Source organism: Magnolia sinica, chromosome 9 (genome assembly GCF_029962835.1).
Source record: "Magnolia sinica isolate HGM2019 chromosome 9, MsV1, whole genome shotgun sequence".
Taxonomy (NCBI): Eukaryota; Viridiplantae; Streptophyta; class Magnoliopsida; order Magnoliales; family Magnoliaceae; genus Magnolia; species Magnolia sinica.
In genome coordinates, this window is record NC_080581.1 from 60,156,291 (window position 1) to 60,179,865 (window position 23,575).

The window sequence follows — 23,575 nt, forward strand, 5'->3', positions numbered from 1 at the left end:
AATCCCATGGGTCTTAAGACAATCTACTGACAACACCAACATTACCTTTAAATCCCATCCAATCCACCTTAATCTATTAAAATTTGCCTGAGATGTGTTTGGTTCGAGGGATTAGAAGGGATGGGAAGGTTTAATCCCGGGATTGGCCGGGCGTGCCAAACCGACAATCCATCGACATAGCAATCCCATGTATCTCAAGACAATCCACTAGCAACACCATCATTACCTAGAAATCCATGCCATCCACCCTAATACCATTTATTCCCTTTCAATCCACCGCCAAACGGGCCCTTAAAGTACGCCGCATACACTACACTTAAAAAAAAAAAAAAAAAAAGCAACCTAAGGGGAAACAACTTGATCCGAAACTTACATGAGTCCGAAAAGTTTCAATGGTAAGCACTTAATCCCCACTATTTCCTGTAGTGTGGTCGACTTGAGATTTTTATCTACCTCATTTTTGAGCTCATGCACCAAACTAACCGGGCAAAATGGATGGACGGCGTGGATAGAAAACATACATCATGGTGGGGCCCACAGCGCTTTGACATCAGCTAGCTGACTGGTGTTGGGGTCACAAGCCAAACGGCGTCCATCCGCGTCGAGTGTTCTCCTCCTCTTGCAAAACCTTCTCAAAACCCTAAAGCAGGGCTTCTCCCCTTTCCTCAATCCTCCTGAATCAATCGAAATTCTGTCTCTCTCTGAGATGAAGAGGCCCAAATCCAATAACCGCCATCAAGCTCGCCTCTCCGAGTCGAAGGAAATCCAACTCCTTAATTCATGGCTCGAATCCCAGAAACCCGAATCGGGTTCAAATCCACTTTCTCTCCCTCCGCCCACTTCCGACGCTCCGATGCCCGGCCCCGTCGTCAACGGCGAATTCCCGCCTTATGCAGGGGCTACTCGCTTCGACCAGCTCCCCATCTCTCGCCATACGAAAGACGGCGTGGCCTCCAAGAAGTACACCGTGATGAGCGCTATCCAGCGCGCCTCGCTGCCCCACTCGTTGTGCGGCCGAGATGTGCTCGGGGCCGCTAAGACTGGGTCTGGAAAGACGCTCGCTTTCATCATTCCGGTAATTTCTTTTCTATCTTCTTCTGGAAGGAAATTAGAGGTTTTCATTTTCATTCTTTTGTTGCCCCTTGCTTGATTGCCTGAGTCTATGGTTGTTCATTTCTAATTTGATTGCTCTAACTGAGAGTATGGTCATCAGTGGAGTTGCAAGCTCCAATTGTAAAAGGAGAATGTGAGATATGAAATTCAAGAGAAATTTGAACTAAAAGAAGCTCTTTTGATCATACTACTATTTTTAATTTTTAATTTTAATTTTTAAAATCATTGACACAGACTCTCTCTCTCTCTCTCTCTCTTAATTTTTTGATGAGGGGATGTGTTGAAACAGGGTTGACTCTGGCGAGTACCAGGTTGACTAGGCCAACCTTGATTGCTGCTGGCTACTGTTGCTGCTACTACTACTACCTGATGCTGTCTCATCAACATCAGTTAGCATGTTAAAAGATGCCCTGCATCTGTTATATGTGCACAATAGACAAACAAAGCACACCATACAGTTGTTATGTACGACCGTGTACCCAACCATACTCTGTTATACACAATTGTAGAACTGTGTTTGCCACACCATTCCTTACACGCATTTTATTCTTTTAGTAATTTAGCTAGTTGTTTCTTTATTCGGGCAACATAGTTGTAGGTGTTCCGTTTCAGGGAAAAAAAGTTGTAGGTGTTGTGTTCATATAGATCCACTAATCCTGCAAGAAGCCCAAGATCTCTTGGGAGTTGTGCTTTTTGGCCATTCTTTGGGTGAATGGAACAACTGTACTTTTAAATGAATTTGTGTGCCTCTTTCCAGCATCATATTTAGAGTCAAGCAACTTGTTTGCTCTTGGGCAGAAGCAGCAGTTTAGTCCTCCCTTTGCTCTTGATTGGCTATCTTTATATCAACGCTTGCATGTGTTGGCTCTTTGGTCCTCTTTTCACTAATAAAATCTTCTTTTCTCTTAAAAAAAAAAAGTGGCAGGATTCTTTAAGTAGTTCTCTTTAACTGAAATGCCAGATTGCTTAGTGTTTAGGACAGTTTTAATCCAAAAGAGAGACTTTTGTGTGCAACCTTTGTATGGTTGTAGTGTTTTTTTTTTTTTTTTCTCAGTTTTTTTGGGGCTTCTTTATTTGACTCATGTCTATGGATCTTGTGGTGGTTCTTGGCAATTGCTGCTATGATAGTTGATGCATGTTTATTTGGATTTCTGAACTAGTTCCTTGAAGAATTCTAAGGATAGGTAAGTTGGTTTTAGATCCTTTAAGAGTTTTAACTGCTAAATCATTACGCTCACTAGTTTAGTTGCTCAGAGCATGAAGTGAAGTGGCAACAAATTCGGGTGTGGGAGTGGGGAAGCTTCTCTTTCAAAATGTAAACAAGTATAAATAGGTACGAAGTGGTAGCGGTTCCTAGTTACAAGGATCCTGCAACTAAGGTTTGTACCACAAGTGATGCACATGTTGGCATGTAGGATTATGTATATGTGGGCCCAAGCTTTGTGGTTTGTCTGGACAAAGGTTAAGATCTAGAGTTATTATATTTAGAATTATCATTACCATTATCAAAAGGTACTCGTAATTTATTCCGTAAAAAATAGATTGTAGACCATTTGGTAATCCTGATTAGGATTTGATCTAAAGCAGTTTTACAATTTTACTTGGTTAATAATTTTCTATAACATAATAGAAAAAATTTTATGTGAAATTTCCTACATATATTGCTGGATTCTATGGCTAGGATCTCTCTGTCCTGGGGATTTTGATGGATGGGCTAGTCCCGTAAATATTGTAGGATCATTATTGGCTTCATCCATTAATGTTGTCTCGTGGGAACATTGGGAGATTTTCACGTCATACTCCATCCTTGGTAACCCCTCAGATCAATGGTCTTGAATCTCTTGATCACCTAATAGTGGGCTGCACTTGCACGGATCATATGTACCTACCAATAGGAAACCAATTTTTATTGGCAAAAAATTTGGCCAATTCCAATTGATCATATTGGAAATTCCATGATCCTTGATTTGGGCCATCCATCATCGGTTCCACCTTTGATTGTACATATCACCCAAAAAAAACAAGGAAAAGGAAAAAAAGTTTTTTTTTTTAAAAAAAAAAACTTTGATGATAGGATGACCCTAACCATCTGATCATGGCTAGGAATATGGATGGTCCATAGTGAATGTAATAGAGGTTCATTCACTGTTCTAGATTGTCTATCATGTCTCCCTTTTGATGTTTTGCCCTTCTTAAATGTCACTTTGATCGAATGATCCTAACAAATTGATTGATGGCGATGAAAATGGATGCTTCACATTAATCATAAAGGAAAGGGTCTAGTCATTGATATGGAATTTTCTGAGGTAGGGCCACCCACCACATTTGATTACCTGTTCCTCCTAAAAAATCACTCTGATACGATGATTCGATCATTTGAATGATCCGATCAATGGATAGAGTGTGGACTATCCATCATGCGGAGGTTGCCTTGGATTGGTCTCCCTTTCACAATTCACTTTGATTGGATGATTATAACCATCCAATCAAAATGTAGGAAATGGCAACCATATTTGTTATATCAGAAAGTTTCTAATCATTGGCCATCATTTAGGGACGTTTAGTTGCCAATTACTTTGATCGAATGTTGCTAATTGTCTAAGCAATGGCTTGGAAAATGGATGTCTACATTGAATATGCTAGAAAGAGATGGCCATTTCTTTGAACCTTATATCATGTAGGGTCTACCTCTAAATGCCTATCCCTCTTAAAAATCACGTTTGATCACCCTTGGAGTCTTTGGTAGGCTAAGGTTACATGGTGCGCTATGTCCCTAATACATGGTATGGGAATATGTATATGAAAGATGGTATGCTACTTCCTCCAGTATTTGCTACCCTTGGGGTAAGATCATGCGTGTTGCTCTGGTACATATGCCAAGTATATGTGATAGAATTTCATGTCAGAATTGATATTGTCGTTTATACATGAAATGTGGAATACTATTTTTCTAGATATTGCATGCATTAGTAACAATCTGCACTACATTACTCTTTCCATTTTCTTCCACCATTCTATCCATTAGGCCAAATATATAATTAGCATTCTTCACTTCATCAGATGAATCGATGGCTCTAATAAACACTGTACTCAAGTGGGATTAGACATGAAATTTATCATATTCGATCTGGTTGGGCCAGTCCAACTATCACACATGATTGTGCATCCTCCACTCGCCCATATCATTCTAAATGATTGTACATAAGTCCAAACTTCATTTGAATACTTAGTATCTATGTCATAAGAACTGGGTGCTTTAATTTCGGGTTGTATTCACAAACAACTAGAACTATAGGCAATCGGCAACATGTTGAGGAATATTATTGTGCAAGAACAACTTTATAGCCGTCTTTCCAAGATTATCCACTATTTGCTTTGACTATGTGTTTCAATTTCTTTTGTGTGCCAGTGGCCTTTCTATATACTATCTCATCACTAGGAGGTGCCCCGTGGCTTCCACCCCATGCAAAACAATCTCTTATCCATCCACCCATTGATTGCACAACAACCTTAGTTTCTTCCTCTGAAAATGGCTTCTCCAAAGAGGCCACCTTGATACCGAAGAGGCCCTTAAACTCTTAAGTCATCTAGGGTGGGTCTCAGAAACCTAACATGCAATTATGAACATTGTTCCAAATAAATCTCAATTGGAGTGGGCCTTAAGTATGCACTAATTAAGCCCAAAATCTAATTAAAAAATATGGCAAAATATGTGTAACAATATCCCCAAATTTGGTGGGCCATGCTGCCCCAAAACAGCTATTTATGGGCAGCAACCATGAGCCTGTTGCTGAAATTCCAGCCCACCCACAATCTGGCATCGCTGAAAATTCAAAATTTAATTAAATTATATGTTTATTTTAGTTCCTGGTGACCTATACATGTCACAGGGGGGTCCACCAGATAAAGGGAGTAGATGGAACACATAAATCAGATGGGAAATGCTAGGGGACTGGACGTCCAGCAACAGCCTAATGGGTTGGGCGTCCCATGGTGGGCAGTCCTACGGGCCTGGGTATTTGGTCCAAAAACTCATCCAATGGGCCCTAAAAATAGAAAATTATAGAGGGAGGATGATCACTGCCCCTATGGACCCCACACAGATGAATGGTGGGATATAAAATACATTAAGGTGGGCCCACAAAGTGGCCTGGACGGCCAGCCAAGGCTGAACGCCCCAGCCTGGTGGGCCACTTTAGGTCTCACCACAGTCGGTGCAGGGGCCCGATGGCCCTGAAAATTTGCAAGATGTTCCTTCCATGGGTGGGCCACACCTCCACAAAATTTCGCGATCTTTGGATAGTCAGAAGTATTTTAATTAATTTAAATAAAACAGACTATCCAGAAAATCTGGTTAATCTGGACGTCCCAACGTGGTGGGCCAGTTCAGCCCTTGCCACGGTGTGCACATGGGTCCGTTGACCCTAAAATTTGGTAGGTGGGTCCTACCATGGGTGGACCATCTCCCTGTAAATTTTCATGATTTTTGGATACTCAGAGGTATTTTAATTAAATTCGGAATTGCAATCTGTCCATGGTGAAATGTTGCTGTCCAAGCATTGTTTATCCAATAAGGTGGGCCCAAACTTCATCTAGGAGGGGGAAAATGGATGTTTAGTATTTTTTTTTTTATAAAATACAGTAAGGTGGGGTCCACAAAAGTGGCCCACCCCTCAGAGAAACCAAGCTGAAGTTTGTGTTTTTCCCTCCATACATGTGGGCTGGACAGCCCAACAAGGTGGACCGCCCACCCCTATGGGCCTCCCTTTTTGGGTACCATCTCATGGGCCATCTAAGGCGTGACCCACCACACCTCAAGGTGGGGTCCACACCTTCTCATTACACCCCATAATCATAAAGAAAATAGTGGAAATCATGATCCAAAATTCATGCCAAACATTGAACATAACAGTTCATGCAACAGTGCAGATTTTTGGACAGCAATACATGGCTGGACATATCAGCCTATATCTCAATAATCTTAGCAATAAAAAGGGTGTGTGGCCTTCCTTAGTGGGCCCCACATATGTCCAGATCATGGACTAAGACTAGGACACTTGCATGCATTGATTAAGGTGTCCAAGGATCATAGAGTTGGGTGGTAGGGGCGTCCCACCTTGTTGGGTTTTTTTAGGACATCCTTGGCCCACCAAGTGAGCCACACACACATCATCATCCACACATCAGATAAAAGAGAAGAAGAAAAAGGCAATCCGGCCATGGGTAGGGCCCCGCTAGTAATGGGCCCTCCCAAGAATCAATCTCAACCATACAACTATGTTAATTGAACATGCAACATTAAACTAATGCATACATGATCTATGACTAGAATGAGTGGTTGGAATGCCATCTCAACATGACTTCCAAGGTCTAGATGCCCTTGAAATGAAGTGGATGATACAATACATCATGATGGGGTCCATGGAGAATGGCCCTATCATGTATCATGATATGCATGTAGGATGGGCCAAAGGCCCACATCCATGGGGTCAAATGGGATCCCCACCATGGATTGGTGTGTCCCATATGATCCACACAAGAAGAAATAAGAAGATTTAAAGGTAGAAAATTAAATCAGAAGATCATAGTTACCCACTTGCGATCTTACTCCCAAACTTCTACTCCATGAAGCTCTTGGAGCAAGGAATGGATTTTAATGGTGGAGATCTAGTTCTAATGGAGGGATTGGGAGTACGATGAGGGTTAGGGGGCTGGAGAAGAGAGAAAAATGGACGTTGGAGAGGGAGGAGTTGCTAGCTATGGGAAGAAAATGAGAGAGAAGGAAAGATAAGGAGAGAGAAAAGGCATCATGAGTTTGTAAGAAAGTAATGATGCCTATGGGAAGAGATTACTATGTTGTAGGTTTTAGACTAGGCTTGGGTAGTAAGTTGAGTGGGTGGTGTTATTTTATAGAATTGTGTAGTGTGTGTGTGTGGTGTTCATGGGAAATTGTGCCATGGAGGTGGTCCACATGCATTTGCCAAAAGTGGGCCACATGATCAAGGGCCATACTATTTAATGCTCATAGCTTTTGATCTATAAGTCGGATGGACGCACAAGATACGTCGTTGGAACCGTAGCGACGATGCGAACAGATGGCATAGGTCTCGGGTCGATCTGAGTCAGGTCTACGTGATGGACTCAAGGATGAACGCAAACACAATCCTGAGGGTCGCGGGTCGCCGGAATTCGACCGGTAGGACCGCGGGACTACAAGAAATGAAATGCATACTCACACACAGAGGCACATGCAGAAACTTGGGTTGGGTCTTACAATCCTCCCCACCAACAGAAATTTCGTCCTTGAAATTGACAAAACCAGAACAATAAAAATGCATAAACATCATCATATATCTATATATCAATCATCAATCACAAGGAAGGCAATACAAGCAATGCAAGCAATCACTCATCGAACAAATGGGGATAACGTTCTCTAATCTCGGCCTTGCTTCTAGGACGCCTCGGCCTCTAAATGATGACCCCATTGTACCTTTACCAAGGGAATGACCTTGGTCCTGAAGACCTGCTCCTTCCGATATAGAATACGAATCGGCTGCTCAATGTAGGAAGCATCCCCACGGACCTCAAGTGGCTACTAATCAATCACAGGGATAGTGTTCGACCCACATTTTTGCAACATAGAAATATGGAATACATCGTGGATCGTGGACAACTCAGAAGGTAAGGCAAGCCTATAGGCCATAGCGTCCACACACTTGGTAATCTCAAAAGGTCCAATAAATCTCGGGGTGAGCTTGCCCTTTACACCAAAGCGAACCACGTCTTTCATAGGCGAGACCTTTAAAATATACCATTTCCCCGACTGTGAACTCGAGGAGTCGACGCCGACGATCAGCAAAACTCTTTTGTCAGCTCCGAACTGTGCGCATCCTCTACCTGATAACATCAATAGCTTCCGATGTCTGCTATACAAGCTCGGGATTTATAAGACGACGCTTTCTAACCTCGGTCCAACAGCTAGGAGATTTGCACGGTCTACCATAAAGTGCCTCAAAAGGAGTCATGCCGATAGTCGCCTGATAGCTATTGTTGTATGTGAACTTGGCGAGGCGTAAATGCTCATCCCAACTGCCCGCAAAGTCAATCACGCAAGCTCTGAGCATGTCCTAAAGGATCTGGTTGACCCTTTTGGTTGGTCTGCCTATCCATCTGCGGATGATAAGCGGTGCTGAGACGCAGAGTGAGCCCCATCGCCTGCTGGAAACTCCTCCAAAACTGAGACGTGAATCTGGAGTCTCGGTCTGAAACGATCGAAACTGGGATGCCGTGCAGTCTTACTATCTCCTTAATGAATACCTTTGCAAGCCAGTCTATCGACTAGGTAGCATGCACTAGATTGAAATGAGCTGACTTCGTCAGATGATCGACGATAACCCAGATGGTATCGTGATCGCGCTGAGTCATCGGCAAACTTGCGATGAAGTCCATCGATACATGCTCCCACTCCCACTTTCACTCTGGAACGCTCAATAGCTGCAAGGGACCAGGGGGTCTCTGGTAATCAGCCTTGACACGCTGGCATGTGTCACACTCGACCACAAAATTAGCAATCTGGCGCTTCATCCCTGTTAAAAATATTGCCTCATATCATGATACATCTTCGTGGAGCCCGGGTGAATAGAAAATCTCGATCGGTGTGCCTCAGTCATCAAATCACGACGCAACTCTGACATGTCTGGGACACACAATCGGCCTCTGAAGCGTAATCCACCATTGGAACCAATCTGCCAGTCTGACTGCTCCACGGATGCGGTCTTTGCTCGGTACTCCTGAAGTGACTCGTCCATCTGCTGAGCCTTGATCACCCTAGCCACTAAAGAGGGTTGAATCGAATAACTCGAAAGCTGAATAATGGAAGACTGCAGACCGAACTCAAAGTCAAACTCTGAAACATCCTCGAGCATTTGCCACTCACGCACTATCATCTGTGCCACTAGGTCTCGTGGCTGATGGCTGAACGTGTCCGCCACCACGTTTGCCTTGCCCGGGTGGTACTGAAGGTCGAAATCATAGTCCTTCAGGAGTACCGAGCAGAGGCCACATCCGTGGAGCAGTCAGATTGGCAGATTGGTTTCGATGGTGGATTACGCTTCAGAGGCCTATTGTGTGTCCCGGACGTGCCAGAGTTGTGACATGATTTGATGACCGAGGCACACCAATTGAGACTTTCTATTCACCTGGGCTCCACGAAGATGTATCGTGATATGAGGAAGCAGTATTTTCGGCAGGGGATGAAGCGCCAGATTGCTAGTTTTGTTGCCGAGTGTGACACATACCAGCTTGTCAAGGCCGATCACCAGAGACCCCCTGGTCCTTTGCAGCCGTTGAGCGTTCCAAATTGGAAGTGGGAGCACGTATCGATGGACTTCATCGCAGGTTTGCCGAGGACTCAGCGCGGTCACATACCATCTGGGATATCGTCGATCGTCTGACGAAGTCGGCTCATTTCATTCCTTTCCTGGTCGATGGACCGGCTTGCAAAGGTGTTCATGAGGAGATAGTGAGACTGCACGGCATCCCAGTTTTGATCGTTTCAGACCTAGACTCCAGGTTCACGTCTCAGTTTTGGAGGAGTTTCCAGCAGGCGATGGGGGTCACTCTGTGTCTTAGCACCGCTTATCATCCGCAGATGGATGGGCGGACCGAAAGGGTCAACCAGATCCTTGAGGACATGCTCAGAGCTTGCGTGATTGACTTTGCGGGCAGTTGGGATGAGCATTTATGCCTCATCGAGTTCGCATACAACAATAGCTATCAGGCGACTATTGGCATGACTCTTTTTTATGCACTTTATGGTAGACCGTGTAAATCTCCTAGCTGTTGGACCGAGGTTGGAGAGCGTCGTCTCATAAGTCTCAAGCTTGTGCAGCAGGCGTCGGAGGCTATTGATGTTATCGGGCAGAGGATGCGCACAGCTTAGAGCCGACAGAAGAGTTTTGCTAATCGTCGGCGTCAACTCCTTGAGTTTGTAGTCGGGGACATGGTATATCTCAAGGTCTCGTCTATGAAAGGCGTGGTTCGCTTTGGTGTGAAGGCAAGCTCTCCCCGAGATTTATTGGACCTTTTAAGATTACCAAGCGTGTGGGCGCTGTGGCGTATAGGCTTGCCTTACCTTCTGAGTTGTTCGCGATACACGATGTATTCCATATTTCTATGTTGCGAGAATGTGAGTTGGACACTATCCCTGTGATTGATTGGTAGCCACTTGAGGTCCGTGGGGATGCTTCCTACATTGAGCAGCCGATTCGTATTCTAGATCAGAAGGAGCAGGTCCTCAGGACCAAGGTCATTCCCATGGTAAAGGTACAATGGGGTCATCATTCGGAGGCCGAGGCGTCCTGGGAGCGCAAAGCCGAGATTAGAGAGCGTTATCCCCATTTGTTCGATGAGTGATTGCTTGCATTGCTTGTATTACCTTCTCTTGTGATTGATGATTGATATATAGATATATAATGATGTTTATGCATTTTCGTTGTTCTGGTTTTGTCAATTTCGAGGACGAAATTTCTTTGTTGGTGGGGAGGATTGTAAGACCCGACCCGAGTTTCTGCATGTGCCTGTGTGTGTGAGTATGCATTTCATTTTTTGTAGTCCCGCGGTCCTACTAGTTGAATTCCGGCCACCCGCGACCCTCGGATTGTGTTTGCGGTCATCCTTGAGTCCGGTCATGTAGACCCGACTCGGATCGACCCGAGACTTATGCCATCTTGTTCGTATCGTCGCTGCGGTTCCAACGACAGGTCTTGTGTGTCCATCCGACTTATGGATCAAAAGTTATGAGCATTACATAGTATGACCCTTGATCATGTGGCCCACTTTTGTGCAAATGCATGTGGACCACTTCCATGGCACAATTCCCCATGCACACCACACTACACAATTCTATGGACTAACACCACCCACTCAACTCACTACCCAAGCGTAGTCTAAAACCTACAATATAGTAATCTCCTCCCGTAGGCATCATTACTTTCTTACAAACTCATGATGGCTTTTCTCTCTCTCCTTATCTTTCCTTCCCTCATTTTCTTTCCATATCTAGCAACTCCTTCCTCTCCAACGTCCAATTTTTTTCCTCTCCTCCAGCCCCCTAACCCCCATCGTACTCCCAATCCCTCCATTAGAACTAGATCTCCACCATTAAAATCCATTCCTTGCTCCAAGAGCTTTATGGAGTAGAAGTTTGGGAGTGAGATCGCAAGTGGGTAACTATGATTTTGCTGATTTGATTTTCTACCTTTAAATCTTGTTATTTCTTCTTGTGTTTATCATATGGGACCCACCAATCCATGTTGGGGATCCCATTTGACCCCATGGATGTGGCCCTTTGGCCCATCCTACATGCATATCATGATACATGATGTGGCCATTCTCCATGGACCCCAACATGATGTATTGTATTATCCACTTCATTTCAAGGGCATCTCGACCCTATAAGTCATGTTGGGATGGCATCCCAACCACCCATTCTAGTCATAGATCATGCATGTATTAATTTAATATTGCATGTTCAATTAACAATGTTGTATGGTTGAGATTGACTCTTGGGATGGCCCATTAGTGGCCCTACCCCATTGCCGGATTGCCTTTTTCTTCTTCTTTTTTCTCTGATGTGTGGATGATGATGTGTTTGTGGCCCACTTGGTGGGCCTAAGATGTCCCAAAAAAATCTAGCAAGGTGGGACGCCCCTACCACCCAACTCCATGATCCTTGGACACCTTAATCAATGCATGCAAGTGTCCTAGTCTTAGTCCATGATCTGGATATATGTGGGGCCCATTAAGGAAGGCCACACACCCTTTTTACTGCTGAGATTATCGAGATATAGGTTGATATGTCCAGCCATGTATTGCTGTCCAAAAATCTGGACTGTTGCATGGACTGTCATGTTTAATGTTTGGCATGGATTTTGGATCATGATTTCCACTATTTTCTTTATGATTATGGGGTATAATGAGAAGGTGTGGACCCCACCTTGAGGTGTGGTGGGTCACACCTCAGATGGCCCATGAAATGGTACCCAAAATGGGAGGCCCATAGGGGTGGGCGGTCCACCTTGTTGGGTTGTCCAGCCCACATGTATGGAGGGAAAAACACAAACTTCAGCTTGGTTTCTCTGAGGGGTGGGCCACTTCTGTGGACCCCACCCTACTGTATTTTATGAAAAAAATACTAAACATCCATTTTTCCCCTCCTAGATGAACTTTGGGCCCACCTTATTGGATAAACAATGCATGGATAACAACATTTCATCCTGTACAGATTATAATTCCGAATTTAATTAAAATACTTCTGAGTATCCAAAAATCATGAAAATTTACAGGGAGGTGGTCCACTCATGGTAAAACCCACCTACCAAATTTTAGGGTCAACAGACCCCTGTGCACACCGTGGCAAGGGCTGGACCCGTCCACCATGTTGGGACGTCCAGATTAACCAGATTTTTTGGATAGTCTGTTTTATTTAAATTAATTAAAATACTTTTGACCGTCCAAAAATCGCAAAATTTTGTGGAGGTGTGGCCCATCCATGGAAGGACCATCCTGCAAATTTTCAGGGCCATCGGGCCCCTGCATCGACCGTGGTGCGACCTGGAGTGGCCGACCAGGCTGGGGCGTCCAGCCTTGGCTGGCCGTCCAGGCCACTTTGTCGGCCCACCTTAATGTATTTTATATCCCATCATTTATCTATGTGGGGTCCATAGGGGCAGTGATCATTCTCCCTCTCTAATTTTCTATTTTTGGGGCCTATTGGATGAGTTTTTGGACCAAATACCCAGGCCCGTAGGACTGCCTATCATGGAACGCCCAGCCCATTGGGCTGCTGCTGGACGTCCAGTCCCGCAGCATGACCCATCTGATTTATGTATTCCATCTACTCCTTTTATTTGGTGGATCCCCCTGTGACATGTATAGGTCACCAGGAACTAAAATAAACATATAATTTAATTAAAATTTGAATTTTCAGCAATGCCAGATTGTGGGTGGGCTGTAATTTCAGCAATAGGCCCATGGTTGCTGCCCATAAATAGATGTTTTGGGGTAGCATGGCTCACCAAATTTGGGGATATTGTTACACATATTTTGCCCTATTTTTTAATTAGATTTTGGGCACTTAAGGCCCACTCCAATTGGGATTTATTTGGAACAATGTTCATAATTGCATGTTGGGTTTTCTATGCCCATCGACTTAGAATTTTCTTGATGGACCCCTGCCTCTTGGGCTTATAAATAGTACACTATTGTGATGGGTTTCATGGGCTAAATACTCAAGTAGTTGGGCCCTTGCTTGCCCATTTAAAATAAATCCATGCTTGAGTCGAGATGTGAGGCTCAACTTGCTTGTTTTAAATGTAAGGATTACCCATGTGTTTGAAAGAATGTGCTGCCAATTAGGCCCACCACAATGAGTGGATTCATGATCTTTATGGTTGGGCCCAAACCCTGTTTAAGGGCCCATCATGTTGCCTAAGTGTTGGGCCTTGTGTACGGCCCACTAGGCCCTGATTGTTTGGGCCTTGGGCCTTGTGTTATATGCGTGTAGTTAGCGGGCTACCTTTTGGGACCCAGTTGAGGTTGGATGTCCTCCTTGGTGGCCCTAAGGTAGGCCCATAAGGCCCTTATAGGTGGTTGAAGGCCCCACCTTGGACCTTGTTAAGACCATTTCCTCCATTAAGACTTTGTGACTCTCTTAGCTTGTGGGCCACCCCAAAGTATTAGGCCCCCACTAGAGGACTTCACTTCTCTTTAGAGTACCTGTCTATGTGTCGAGACCTTGTCCCTCATTGGAAATGAGGAATATATATTCTACAGTTAGCGCACTTACATCATTGTGACCCATATGCATCATCCGTGTGAATTGATTGCATTGTATGGTGGTCATAGAGGGTTGAAGTTTCTCCCCTTCTGCACATTGAGTGCCTGAAGCTTGTGCATGATCTGTATGTGTGACTCATGCATTGGCATCGCATTTAATGATGATACCGCCCTTGCTTCATTAGGGCCTTGCCTCCGCAGGGACGTTCGTGGATGACTGTATATGTGGACACAGCATACAACATATAGGGTGCATAGGATACCTATGAGTGAAATTTTTAAAACTTCCATGGTACCAAGGATCTGCTCGAGTGTCGTGACCGGGTGGAAACATGAGCACACGAGGGCCTTATACCTTTAGGCTGCGACTCCCACTATCGTATAGTCGGTTGGATTGGGGTGTGGCCTTACTTGTCTGAGGGAAAAAGGGCAATAGCTAGGCTGAGTCTGACCAGCTCGTAAATGGGTTCGCTACCGTCAAGCCTTGCTGGTGATTGACTGTCCATAGGCGGGTAGTGAGGTCTCCTGCACTCGTTTGACTGTGCGGGTCTGTAAAGCGGCAGTCATTCTGCAGTGTATTAGACTCCGATGATTTCCTTATGATGGAAATGTACTTAATATGTGGGTTGGATATGAGCGCTGACATTACTTCGCATTGCATTTGCATCGGCTGTATAAGCCTTATATTGCATCGCCTTAGCATGGCGCCTAGTACTCATTGCATTACGGTACTCATTGTGTTATATAGCCTTGGTATGGCTTCCTGCATGATTGTACTGCCTTGGTATAGCTCCTTGCATTCATGATAGCCTTGGTAAGGCTAGTGGTATTGGTATTGATTATGACTCCCTCCTGCATTCTCCATCTTCTGAGCACCATTGTCACACACTTCCACCACCCTCTAAGCTTCTATAAGCTTATGCACGATTGATGCGTGCAGGGGATCCTAGGTCGGTGTCGTAGTACCTGAGCTTGGATTAGAGTTGCGCCGAGGACCCCCAGTGTTGCAGATCTTCTTCCTACTTCGTTATCAGATGTATTTCTTTTCAGCTATATACTTGTAAAAGTTCAAATTCATAGTGGATTTTCTGATGTGTGCCTTTGTTATTCTCAGATATACTTGTTGTGATCTTGGATATGCTCGTATTGGAAATGATTATACTGTTATGGAAATCCTCCCTGTAGGATCCCAGGATCGGAACCTGCCTCAGGGGCCGAGAATTGGGTACTACAGAGGTTGTTGCGGCTAGAATCGGCCATCGGGTTCCTTGTGAGTCCGGTTACTGAGTCTGGGGCGTGACAAGAGTTCTCATGCTAATGGCACAATGTAACCCTGCTCTAGCCCCAAACAATCATTTTCTGTCTTGCCCACTACCGCTGCCACTCCTCCACCCACTTCTTGAACCGAACAACCGAACCACTCCTCCCATAATTTGACGTCGCTCTTCATCCTCACGTTGACATTGTAAACTTTCCCTCTTTGCAATTGTTGTTCCCTATCAGAATTCTCCCTTGACTCAAATGTACTCATCAACCAGCTACATCAGAATATCAAACACCTATGCCCTACTTGGATCAAGCGTAGCCTTGTTCTCTCTCTCCCTCATTGCTTTTTTTTTTTTTTAAACTTTTGATTTCTTCTAAGTTCTTCATCTCCTCCCTTATTGCTTGAGGGACACTTGCACACCTTGAAACTTGACCCTTTTGATGAGCCAAGTGCTATTTTAATCGGGTTATGCCCCCATTCACACTCTTGCTGCAAAACTTGCACACAATTTGTTGTCTACTCCCACTTATTCTTACCCCATACTTCCACCCTACATCTTCATTCTCATTCCCAATCTTCCTCAACAAATACGGCAATGGTTATTCAATACAAGTAAGACTAGACAAGACAATGCCTCTGCAGTCTGCACAACCAGCAAAGACAAACACCACAATAAAGAAAATGTTTTATTAATTTGCATCATCAACTAAGAAACTAAACATATATTTAAGACAATAATTTTTATAATGCATCATTGACTAATTACTAATTGAATTTGGAATATTGAAACAAGGAAAAAACATTCTTAAAAATCGAACAATTTTCTAATTTTCCACAAATTGGGTCCTCACTCCCCAACAATCTAGTGTAGATCCGATTCAAAATACTCCCCCTAGACCCCTATGCATTACATTTCAACATATTTTAAAAAATAATTAACAGCATTTTTTTTTTTGAAATTGAAGAAAAATAAACATGATATTTGTAAAAAAGACAACACCCCAGATCTGGGATCTTAACAAAATTTGTCCCCAAAGCAATATATTTGAAAAAAGAAAATTTCTAGAATTTTTAGAAATTGGACAGAAATGACAAAAAATAAAAATAAAAATCCCTGATCAGATTTGCTTTAGATATGATTGGAATTGCCTCTCCCTTATAGATCTGTGCTGATTCAAAGGAAAAAAGTGGTTTTCATAAATTACAGAAAATCAAGCATAAATGCCAAAAAAGTACAAAACTGAACAAATCGATCTCTAAATCCAGTAGGTTTTGGTAGATCTAAGCATATAATGAACATTTCTATGGATTTGAACAAGGATCAATAAAAAATAGATTTTTTTAAAAATTATTTTATTATTTTATTATTTTTTATACCTTTCTTCTGATTTTTTTCAAAACTGGCCCCAGCCTCTTTCGATCCTTCAAATTGGATGAAAATCTATGTTTCGATCTTCCAAATAGCTGTAAATGGTGCTGAAAATCCCTCTACCATGATGTATTGAAGTGATTTGAAGCTTAGTAGAAGATATGAAGGAGAGAGATTGGAAGGGGGAAAAAAGTCCACGTTTTGCTTTTTATATCCATATCAGTCTGACTGATACAAGGACAAAATATCAGTACCGATATGGGGGTGTTTCAGCTGATACAACCCAATACAAGATCGAATTTTCGTATCCGGCTGATACGACCTCATATCACGTATCATATGGATACAATACAACCATATTATCTGATACGATACTGACGGATATTCCAATCCATACATGAGCTTGGCTCGAACACTGCACGGGCCTAGCATAGCAGGGCCAAGCCCAATCCAAAAAAATGGTTAGACCCAACTGACCTGATCTGGCCCCAAAATTGATAAAATCCCTATTTCTCCCTTGAATTTTCCTATTTTAACCATTTATCAATTGGGCCATGCATGCACAAAAAATAAACACTTTAGAGGAATGAAACCAATGGTCTGCATTCAAGACAGTGGTTGCCTAACTAAGGTTTAGAATGACATATTCGTGGCATATAACATATGTATATAAAAAGTCAGGTTGGGTCAGGTCAGGCTAAATTGACATGAGCCCAAGCCCAACCTGAAAATTGATCGGGCTATGCATGCAAGGTCCAAGCTTGGCCCAAGAGCCAAGCTAGTAGGTCCAAGCTGGTATGTCCAAGCCCGGCACAAAGGCCACCCCAAAGCCCGGTCGGGCTCACCAGGCCGGGCAGGCTACCTGGCCCATTGCCACCCTTACTGCCAATAGAATGGCGAGATACACTACACCCTGTTTGTTGCCTTCACTTTACTTCTAGAGCTGCCTTATTCTGTGTTCCATATTTCAGTGTTATATTGCTCCTCCCTCTTTTATCCCCAATGTGGCTGTTTTGTAGATGCTGTATTTCATTCTTCTGAAAGGAGACGCCCAAACATTCACTTTCTTTTTAAATTCTTAAAAAGAAATTGATTTCTTAACCTGGAATGACTTTTCTTATTTTTCTTGTTTCTGATTGACATCTCTAATTTTACTTGTTTATTTTTTTAGGTTTTAGAGAAGTTGTACCAGGCAAGATGGGGTCCTGAGGATGGGGTAGGTTGCATTATAATGTCCCCCACCAGGGAATTAGCAGCACAGCTCTTTGAGGAATTGAAAATTGTAGGGAAGAACCATGGTTTTAGTGCAGGCCTTCTAATTGGTGGCCGTGGTGGTAAAGATGTTGATGAAGAGAAGGCTCATGTCAATGATCTGAACATCTTGGTGTGTACGCCTGGACGGCTTCTTCAGCACATGGATGAGACTGAGAATTTTGATTGTTCACAGCTCCAGGTCAAGAGAGAATTGTTTTCTTTCATAAGAACATAAATGCAACTTGCAAATGTCCATCTTCAAATACCAAAGAAGTGCGCCATGCATGCCAATGTGGATGCATGTGCAAAATCTGGACTCTTCATTAGGCTGTTGCTGAAAGTCAAGTTGGTCAAACACGTGTATGTTGGATGTTGACCATTGATTGTCCTTTGGTAACCACCCATTGTTTAATGCATGTGGCACCCGTGAATAGTGGGCCAACCTGATTTTTAGGAATGCATTGGAGATTCTACTTTTTTGCTAATCATCCATCTTTTTGTTTTTTGGCAGTCACCATTAATAATGTTTTTTTTCATGGTCTTGCTGCCTACTAGTGGGTCTTCCATTGGTTGTTACAAAGATGAGGTCCAAACATGAGATGCTAGTTTTTAGTGGGCTGTCCATTGTTACATTTTGTGTGTGTTGCTTTGCAGAGTATGATATCTTCTTCACTTGTGCCACATTGGCATATGTTGCCTGACATTGGGAGTTTGCAAATGGACCATGCAACTTGTATACCTATATACTCCTGCAGATTGTTTTTGGTTGTTGATTTCGGTATATTTTCCTGGTTAGGAAACAGATCTTGGTGCTTGATGAGGCAGACCGTATTCTTGACACAGGATTTAAGAAGGCTTTAAATGCAATTATTTCCCAGCTCCCAAAAAGGCGCCAGACATTCCTTTTCTCTGCAACTCAGACAAAGTCAGTTCAGGATCTTGCGAGGCTTAGTCTGCAAGATCCCGAGTATATCAGTGTGCATGCAGAGTCTCTGTCAGCCACCCCCAAACGTCTGCGGCAATATATGATGATTGTTCCTCTTGAACAGAAGTTAGACATGCTGTGGAGCTTCATAAAAACACATCTTAATTCAAAGATACTTGTCTTTCTTTCGAGCTGTAAGCAGGTAATTCTACATGGTTCCTTTTATAAACAAATATAATTGTGCTCAATTATAACCACAAGAACTATACATGTCATGCTTGCAATATGCTCTGTATTCTCATGCCTTGAGTTTGGACTAGTGGGGCCATTGTTTGGTGATCCAGGCTGTCAGTCCACGGACCCCAATGTGGATAGGCTATGCCCTCGGGCAGAAGCTCATAATCATCCAATAATTGTTCTTTTTTTGTCAAATGGGTGTTGTAGTGGTGTTTTCTTCTTAACCATCATTTGCAGTCCACCAGGATAGAAAGGGCCAGGTTTGTTCAACCAGTTGGACTTTCGTGGAATTCCCCCTTCCATTGGACCTGTTAGACCACTGATCAAGGGGCCCCACCTGTCCAAATTCAAGGCTAAGGGACAGTGTGCATAACCTTGGCTCAAGGTACATAAAGTTCCTCTCATGATCATTAAAAAAGTAATTCTCCTGTGTTTCCTGGCTATGGGTACAATTCTAGCCATCTAGGTGTCACTGTCAGACTCACAAAGGCCCCAAATCGAGGGTACATCCACCATAAAATCCTTGAGATTTCTGATTTTCTCAAAATATCCTTGACTTTTCTAAACGTCCAAAGCAACCTTTTGGCAGGATGGAATGACCAAAATGCCCTTTTATTTTTTTGCACAAGGGGTGGAGTCGTATTTTGGGGCCCACATGGTCTGTGTATGACATATGACGTCCAATCTGTCCAATAGGTTCATCCTGTGTTGATGATCGGGTGCCCAAAAATTCATGGCAATCCAATAATCAGGTGCGCACACCATCAAAAACTATGTACACCGACCAAAACCTCTTAATTCATGTGGCCTGCATGACAGGTTGGATTTTATACAAAGATCACATGGGCCTCACATTACTTGAATCCATTTATGTAGAAAAGAAAAGATGAAGGGCATTTTGGTCATTCACCCCTAGAAAGATTGTTTAGGGCTTTAGAGAAGTCAAGGATCTTTTTTTTTTTTTGGGCAAAAAAATAGAAATGTTGTGGATTTTTAGGGTAAAAACCCCTTTAGCATTCCAATAATTGTTAATTACAAAGATAATTTAACTTTTTTGTGAAATTTCACATGCAGCCCACTCTTTCCCCTCATTGTGTGGTGTAGGACAATCCCAACCATGCAACGGATGCGCCACACCTTGAAGATTACTTGCTAGAGAATCAGGCTGATCCACTCATTAGGTGAATTACACCCATGCACGGACGCATGTCATCAGCCATCCATTGATCTCAACAGCATGGTCCTTCCAATGTGGATGAGCCTGATTTTTGTTCAAGGCGATCTGTGTTTGCACGGTCCAATGTTCTACTCAAGTGACACATTGGTGGGAGACATGGTTGTATGTGAATACTCACTTGCAACTTGTATTTTGACCATTTCTCAATTAGATGAATCACCACCGTCATCATCACCATCACCACCAACTATCATTATTGTCGTTATCATCATCATCCCAATTAGATAATTAAAGAAATAAATAACTTATAAATAAAACAATGACGTAAAAAAAATTAAAAAAATAAAACAAGATTTCCAGCATGGGTCAGCCATACCAGACACAGATCTCATACCCATGTGTTGTATCCAGCAAAGGTTTTGAAAAGAGATTTGAAAGATCTGGGATATTATATCATCTAGCATCTGTTTCCTCATGGCATTTTCCCCGTCCTGAGCTTTTCTTAATTGTGCATCCAACAGGTGAAATTCGTCTATGAAGCATTTAAGAAGCTGCGCCCAGGAATTCCTCTGAAGTGCTTACATGGGCGGATGAAACAAGAGCGGAGGATGGGCATATATTTCCAGTTCTGTGAGAAGCGTTCAGTTCTCTTTTCAACAGATGTCGCAGCAAGAGGCCTGGACTTTCCTGCAGTTGATTGGGTTGTCCAGGTTGGTCTTTTTTTTTTTCTAGGTAAGCAACTTCTTTTGCTGAATAAGTTTCCCAACCTAATTTGTGTCATTTCCTTAGGTTGATTGTCCAGAAGACACCGCAGCGTACATTCATAGAGTTGGTCGCACTGCTCGTTTCACTTCAGAAGGGTCCTCTATCTTATTCCTAACACCTTCGGAACAGGAAAAGATGCTTGAGAATCTAAAAGTGGCTAAAATAACATTACATCCTCGAACAGTATAACTACATTTCTTCTTTCCTGTTTGATTCATTAAATGCTGATCATGATAACTTAATGCATACATGTTATGCAAAGATGTCAACAATATGCGCTTGACTTTCCTAAAATTGAATTTCAAAAGCTAACGTACATTAGGAATTGCAAGTCACTGAGCCTTAAGAGATGTACAGTTTGGTGATGCATGGTATCTCTGTGCGTATAGTCAATAGCTTCATAATCAAGATGGTGGATTTGAGGGGCCCTTGCCATGGATGGGTGGTGCCCCAAGAATCTCCCGGCTTGGAAGATCCTCACCATCCATTCTTTGGTCCTCCTTGACTGTTTCTGTACTTTATTTGTAGGCCAGCATTGAAGGTTTAGGACCTTTTCAATCAGAGATATTTTTGAGGCGCCTTAATCCCTCCTGGGGCCTATCAATGTTTTTGATAACCAAACCATTGCCCTGTGATTCCTCGTAATATTAGTTAGCAGTTTTAAGCGACCATGTAGCTAAGCTTACTTGTGTTTTGCAGCCAAAAACAGACAGAATGCAGTCAGTTTCTGGATTGCTGTCAGCACTACTGGTCAAGTACCCAGACATGCAGTATTTAGCTCAAAGGGCCTTCATCACATATTTGAGGTCTATATATTTGCAGCGGGATAAAGAAGTCTTTGATGTGTTGAAGTTGCCTATAGAAGAGTTTGCAGCATCATTGGGTCTGCCCATGACCCCGAAAATCCGTTTTTTGAACCAGAAAGCTAAGGGCAAAACAAGACCACCAAAAGAAGCCCCACCTGAACAAGAGGACAACTTCGAGGAGAATGAATTGAAGGATGATGTCAAGGTCCCTGAAAGAAAGCTGAAAATGGTCAAATCTGTGGAAGAAGCTGAAAATGACATCCTTTTAGCAAAGGGAGAGACCTTATTAGAAAATGAACCAGCAGTGTATGTTAATCTCCATCTGGGATTGAGCCTTCTTTTCTTACTCATGATTCCTATTATGTAGTTTACTTATTTGAATTAATAGGTTTGCTGGGTATGGACGCCATCTGCATCACCATGGGGTGATCCTGACTGTTGATCTAGTAGGTCCCATTTAGATTGCACACATGGGCAAGAAGACATCCTGTTGAGTAGAGATCCTTATTGTCCACACACTTGTTGAAACCTGCAGACATTGGGGATCTTGTCGGTTTTTGCCCCATGTGGTACATCTAAAAAAATTCCTTGTACATGAATGATCACTATATGGTTGAATGGAAAGGTATTCTCCTGAATTAATACTGATTTTGTTTCTTTTGTGATAATTTTTGCTTTGTACAGTTCAGCAACCAGGATTTTGAAGAAGAAGAAGCTGAAAATCAACATGCACAGACCAGTCGGAACGAGGGTTGTCTTTGATGAGGAAGGCAATATGCTTCCACCGCTTGCTGCTTTAGCTGATATGGAGAGCAGGGATGGGGTGCTTCAGCTCGACAAAGGTATATTCATGTTACCTTTTGCATAATCAGTTCTTGGACTCTTGGCTTTTTCCTTAATTTATTGCTTGAGCCCCACCAGAGTAGGATTACACTCCTCATGCGCCACATAGCAAGTTTGTCCAAGATCTGAGCCGTTCATCAGATAGGCCATGTCTACGTTGAGGGTAGATTGTTGCTTGGTCATTTTTTTGACGCTCCATTTTTTCAAACGAGTTTTGCCCACCTGATGACAGGAAAGCGCTGTTTCATTGGCACGGCTGTTGGATGCACATGCCACATTGGCATATATATGTTGCGAGTAGCTATTGCATTTTCTTCATGCTTTCTTACTGCATGCTGTCATTGTATTTTGGGTTGGACGCCTGCCTGCAGTGAAAGAGCGGTACAAGAAGCTGAAGGAAGAGATGAAGCTGCAGGACCAGGAAGACAAGCTTCTCAACAAGCAGCGTCTGCGGGAGAGACGGACAAAGGAAAAGATGAAATGGAAGAGAGGAAGAGAGGAAGAGGAAGAAGAAGACGAAGACAAAGAGGAGTTTGGGTCTGATAGAAAATCCGGCAATGGCAACGCCAAGAGATCGAAGATATATTTTGAGAGTGACAGTGATGGTGAGGGTGAGAAGAAAGGAAAGAAAGATGCGGGAATTGCTGCTGATTCTATTTCTATTGCTGAGCAAGAAGCACTGGCCCTTAAGTTATTGAGTTCCATGCACTCATAGGTATTGAAATTCGTTGGATGACGAAGCTCGTGTAGTATATCAATGTGAGACATGTGGCCTATTTCTACTTCTGTAGTTTCTCCCCGCCCATCTTCTTAGTCCTTTATGGCCTGTCATGAGATCATTTTGGGCACTTCTGCTACTGGGGAAAAGGCATCGTGTCATTCCTACTCGTCTCAGGTGAGTTTTCTGAAGTAGATTTATCATTATGGTTTTAGCTGTTTGGGACCCATCCATGAAGCGAATGTGGAATCCAAAAAGTGC

The 23,575-nt window shown here is 43.1% G+C and overlaps 1 protein-coding gene across 1 annotated transcript; it reads left to right on the forward strand.

The window, feature by feature from the left end:
• Positions 1 to 577: 577 nt before the first annotated feature.
• On the forward strand, positions 578 to 23,490 carry LOC131255491 (DEAD-box ATP-dependent RNA helicase 32). The gene is made up of 8 exons (XM_058256234.1): positions 578 to 1,075; positions 17,761 to 18,042; positions 18,647 to 18,970; positions 20,704 to 20,892; positions 20,972 to 21,130; positions 21,647 to 22,059; positions 22,438 to 22,595; positions 22,968 to 23,490. The coding sequence occupies exons 1-8, from the start codon at positions 707 to 709 to the stop codon at positions 23,309 to 23,311; spliced, it is 2,238 nt and encodes a 745-aa protein (XP_058112217.1). The 5' UTR covers positions 578 to 706; the 3' UTR covers positions 23,312 to 23,490.
• Positions 23,491 to 23,575: the final 85 nt, after the last annotated feature.

Excerpts from the sequence above, each read along its gene's own strand:
- LOC131255491 (XM_058256234.1), top strand. The coding sequence starts at position 707 with ATGAAGAGGCCCAAATCCAATAACCGCCATCAAGCTCGCCTCTCCGAG. Across the intron at positions 18,971-20,703 it reads TTCTTTCGAGCTGTAAGCAG|GTGAAATTCGTCTATGAAGC; the intron begins GTAATTCTACAT and ends TGCATCCAACAG. Across the intron at positions 20,893-20,971 it reads CAGTTGATTGGGTTGTCCAG|GTTGATTGTCCAGAAGACAC; the intron begins GTTGGTCTTTTT and ends TCATTTCCTTAG.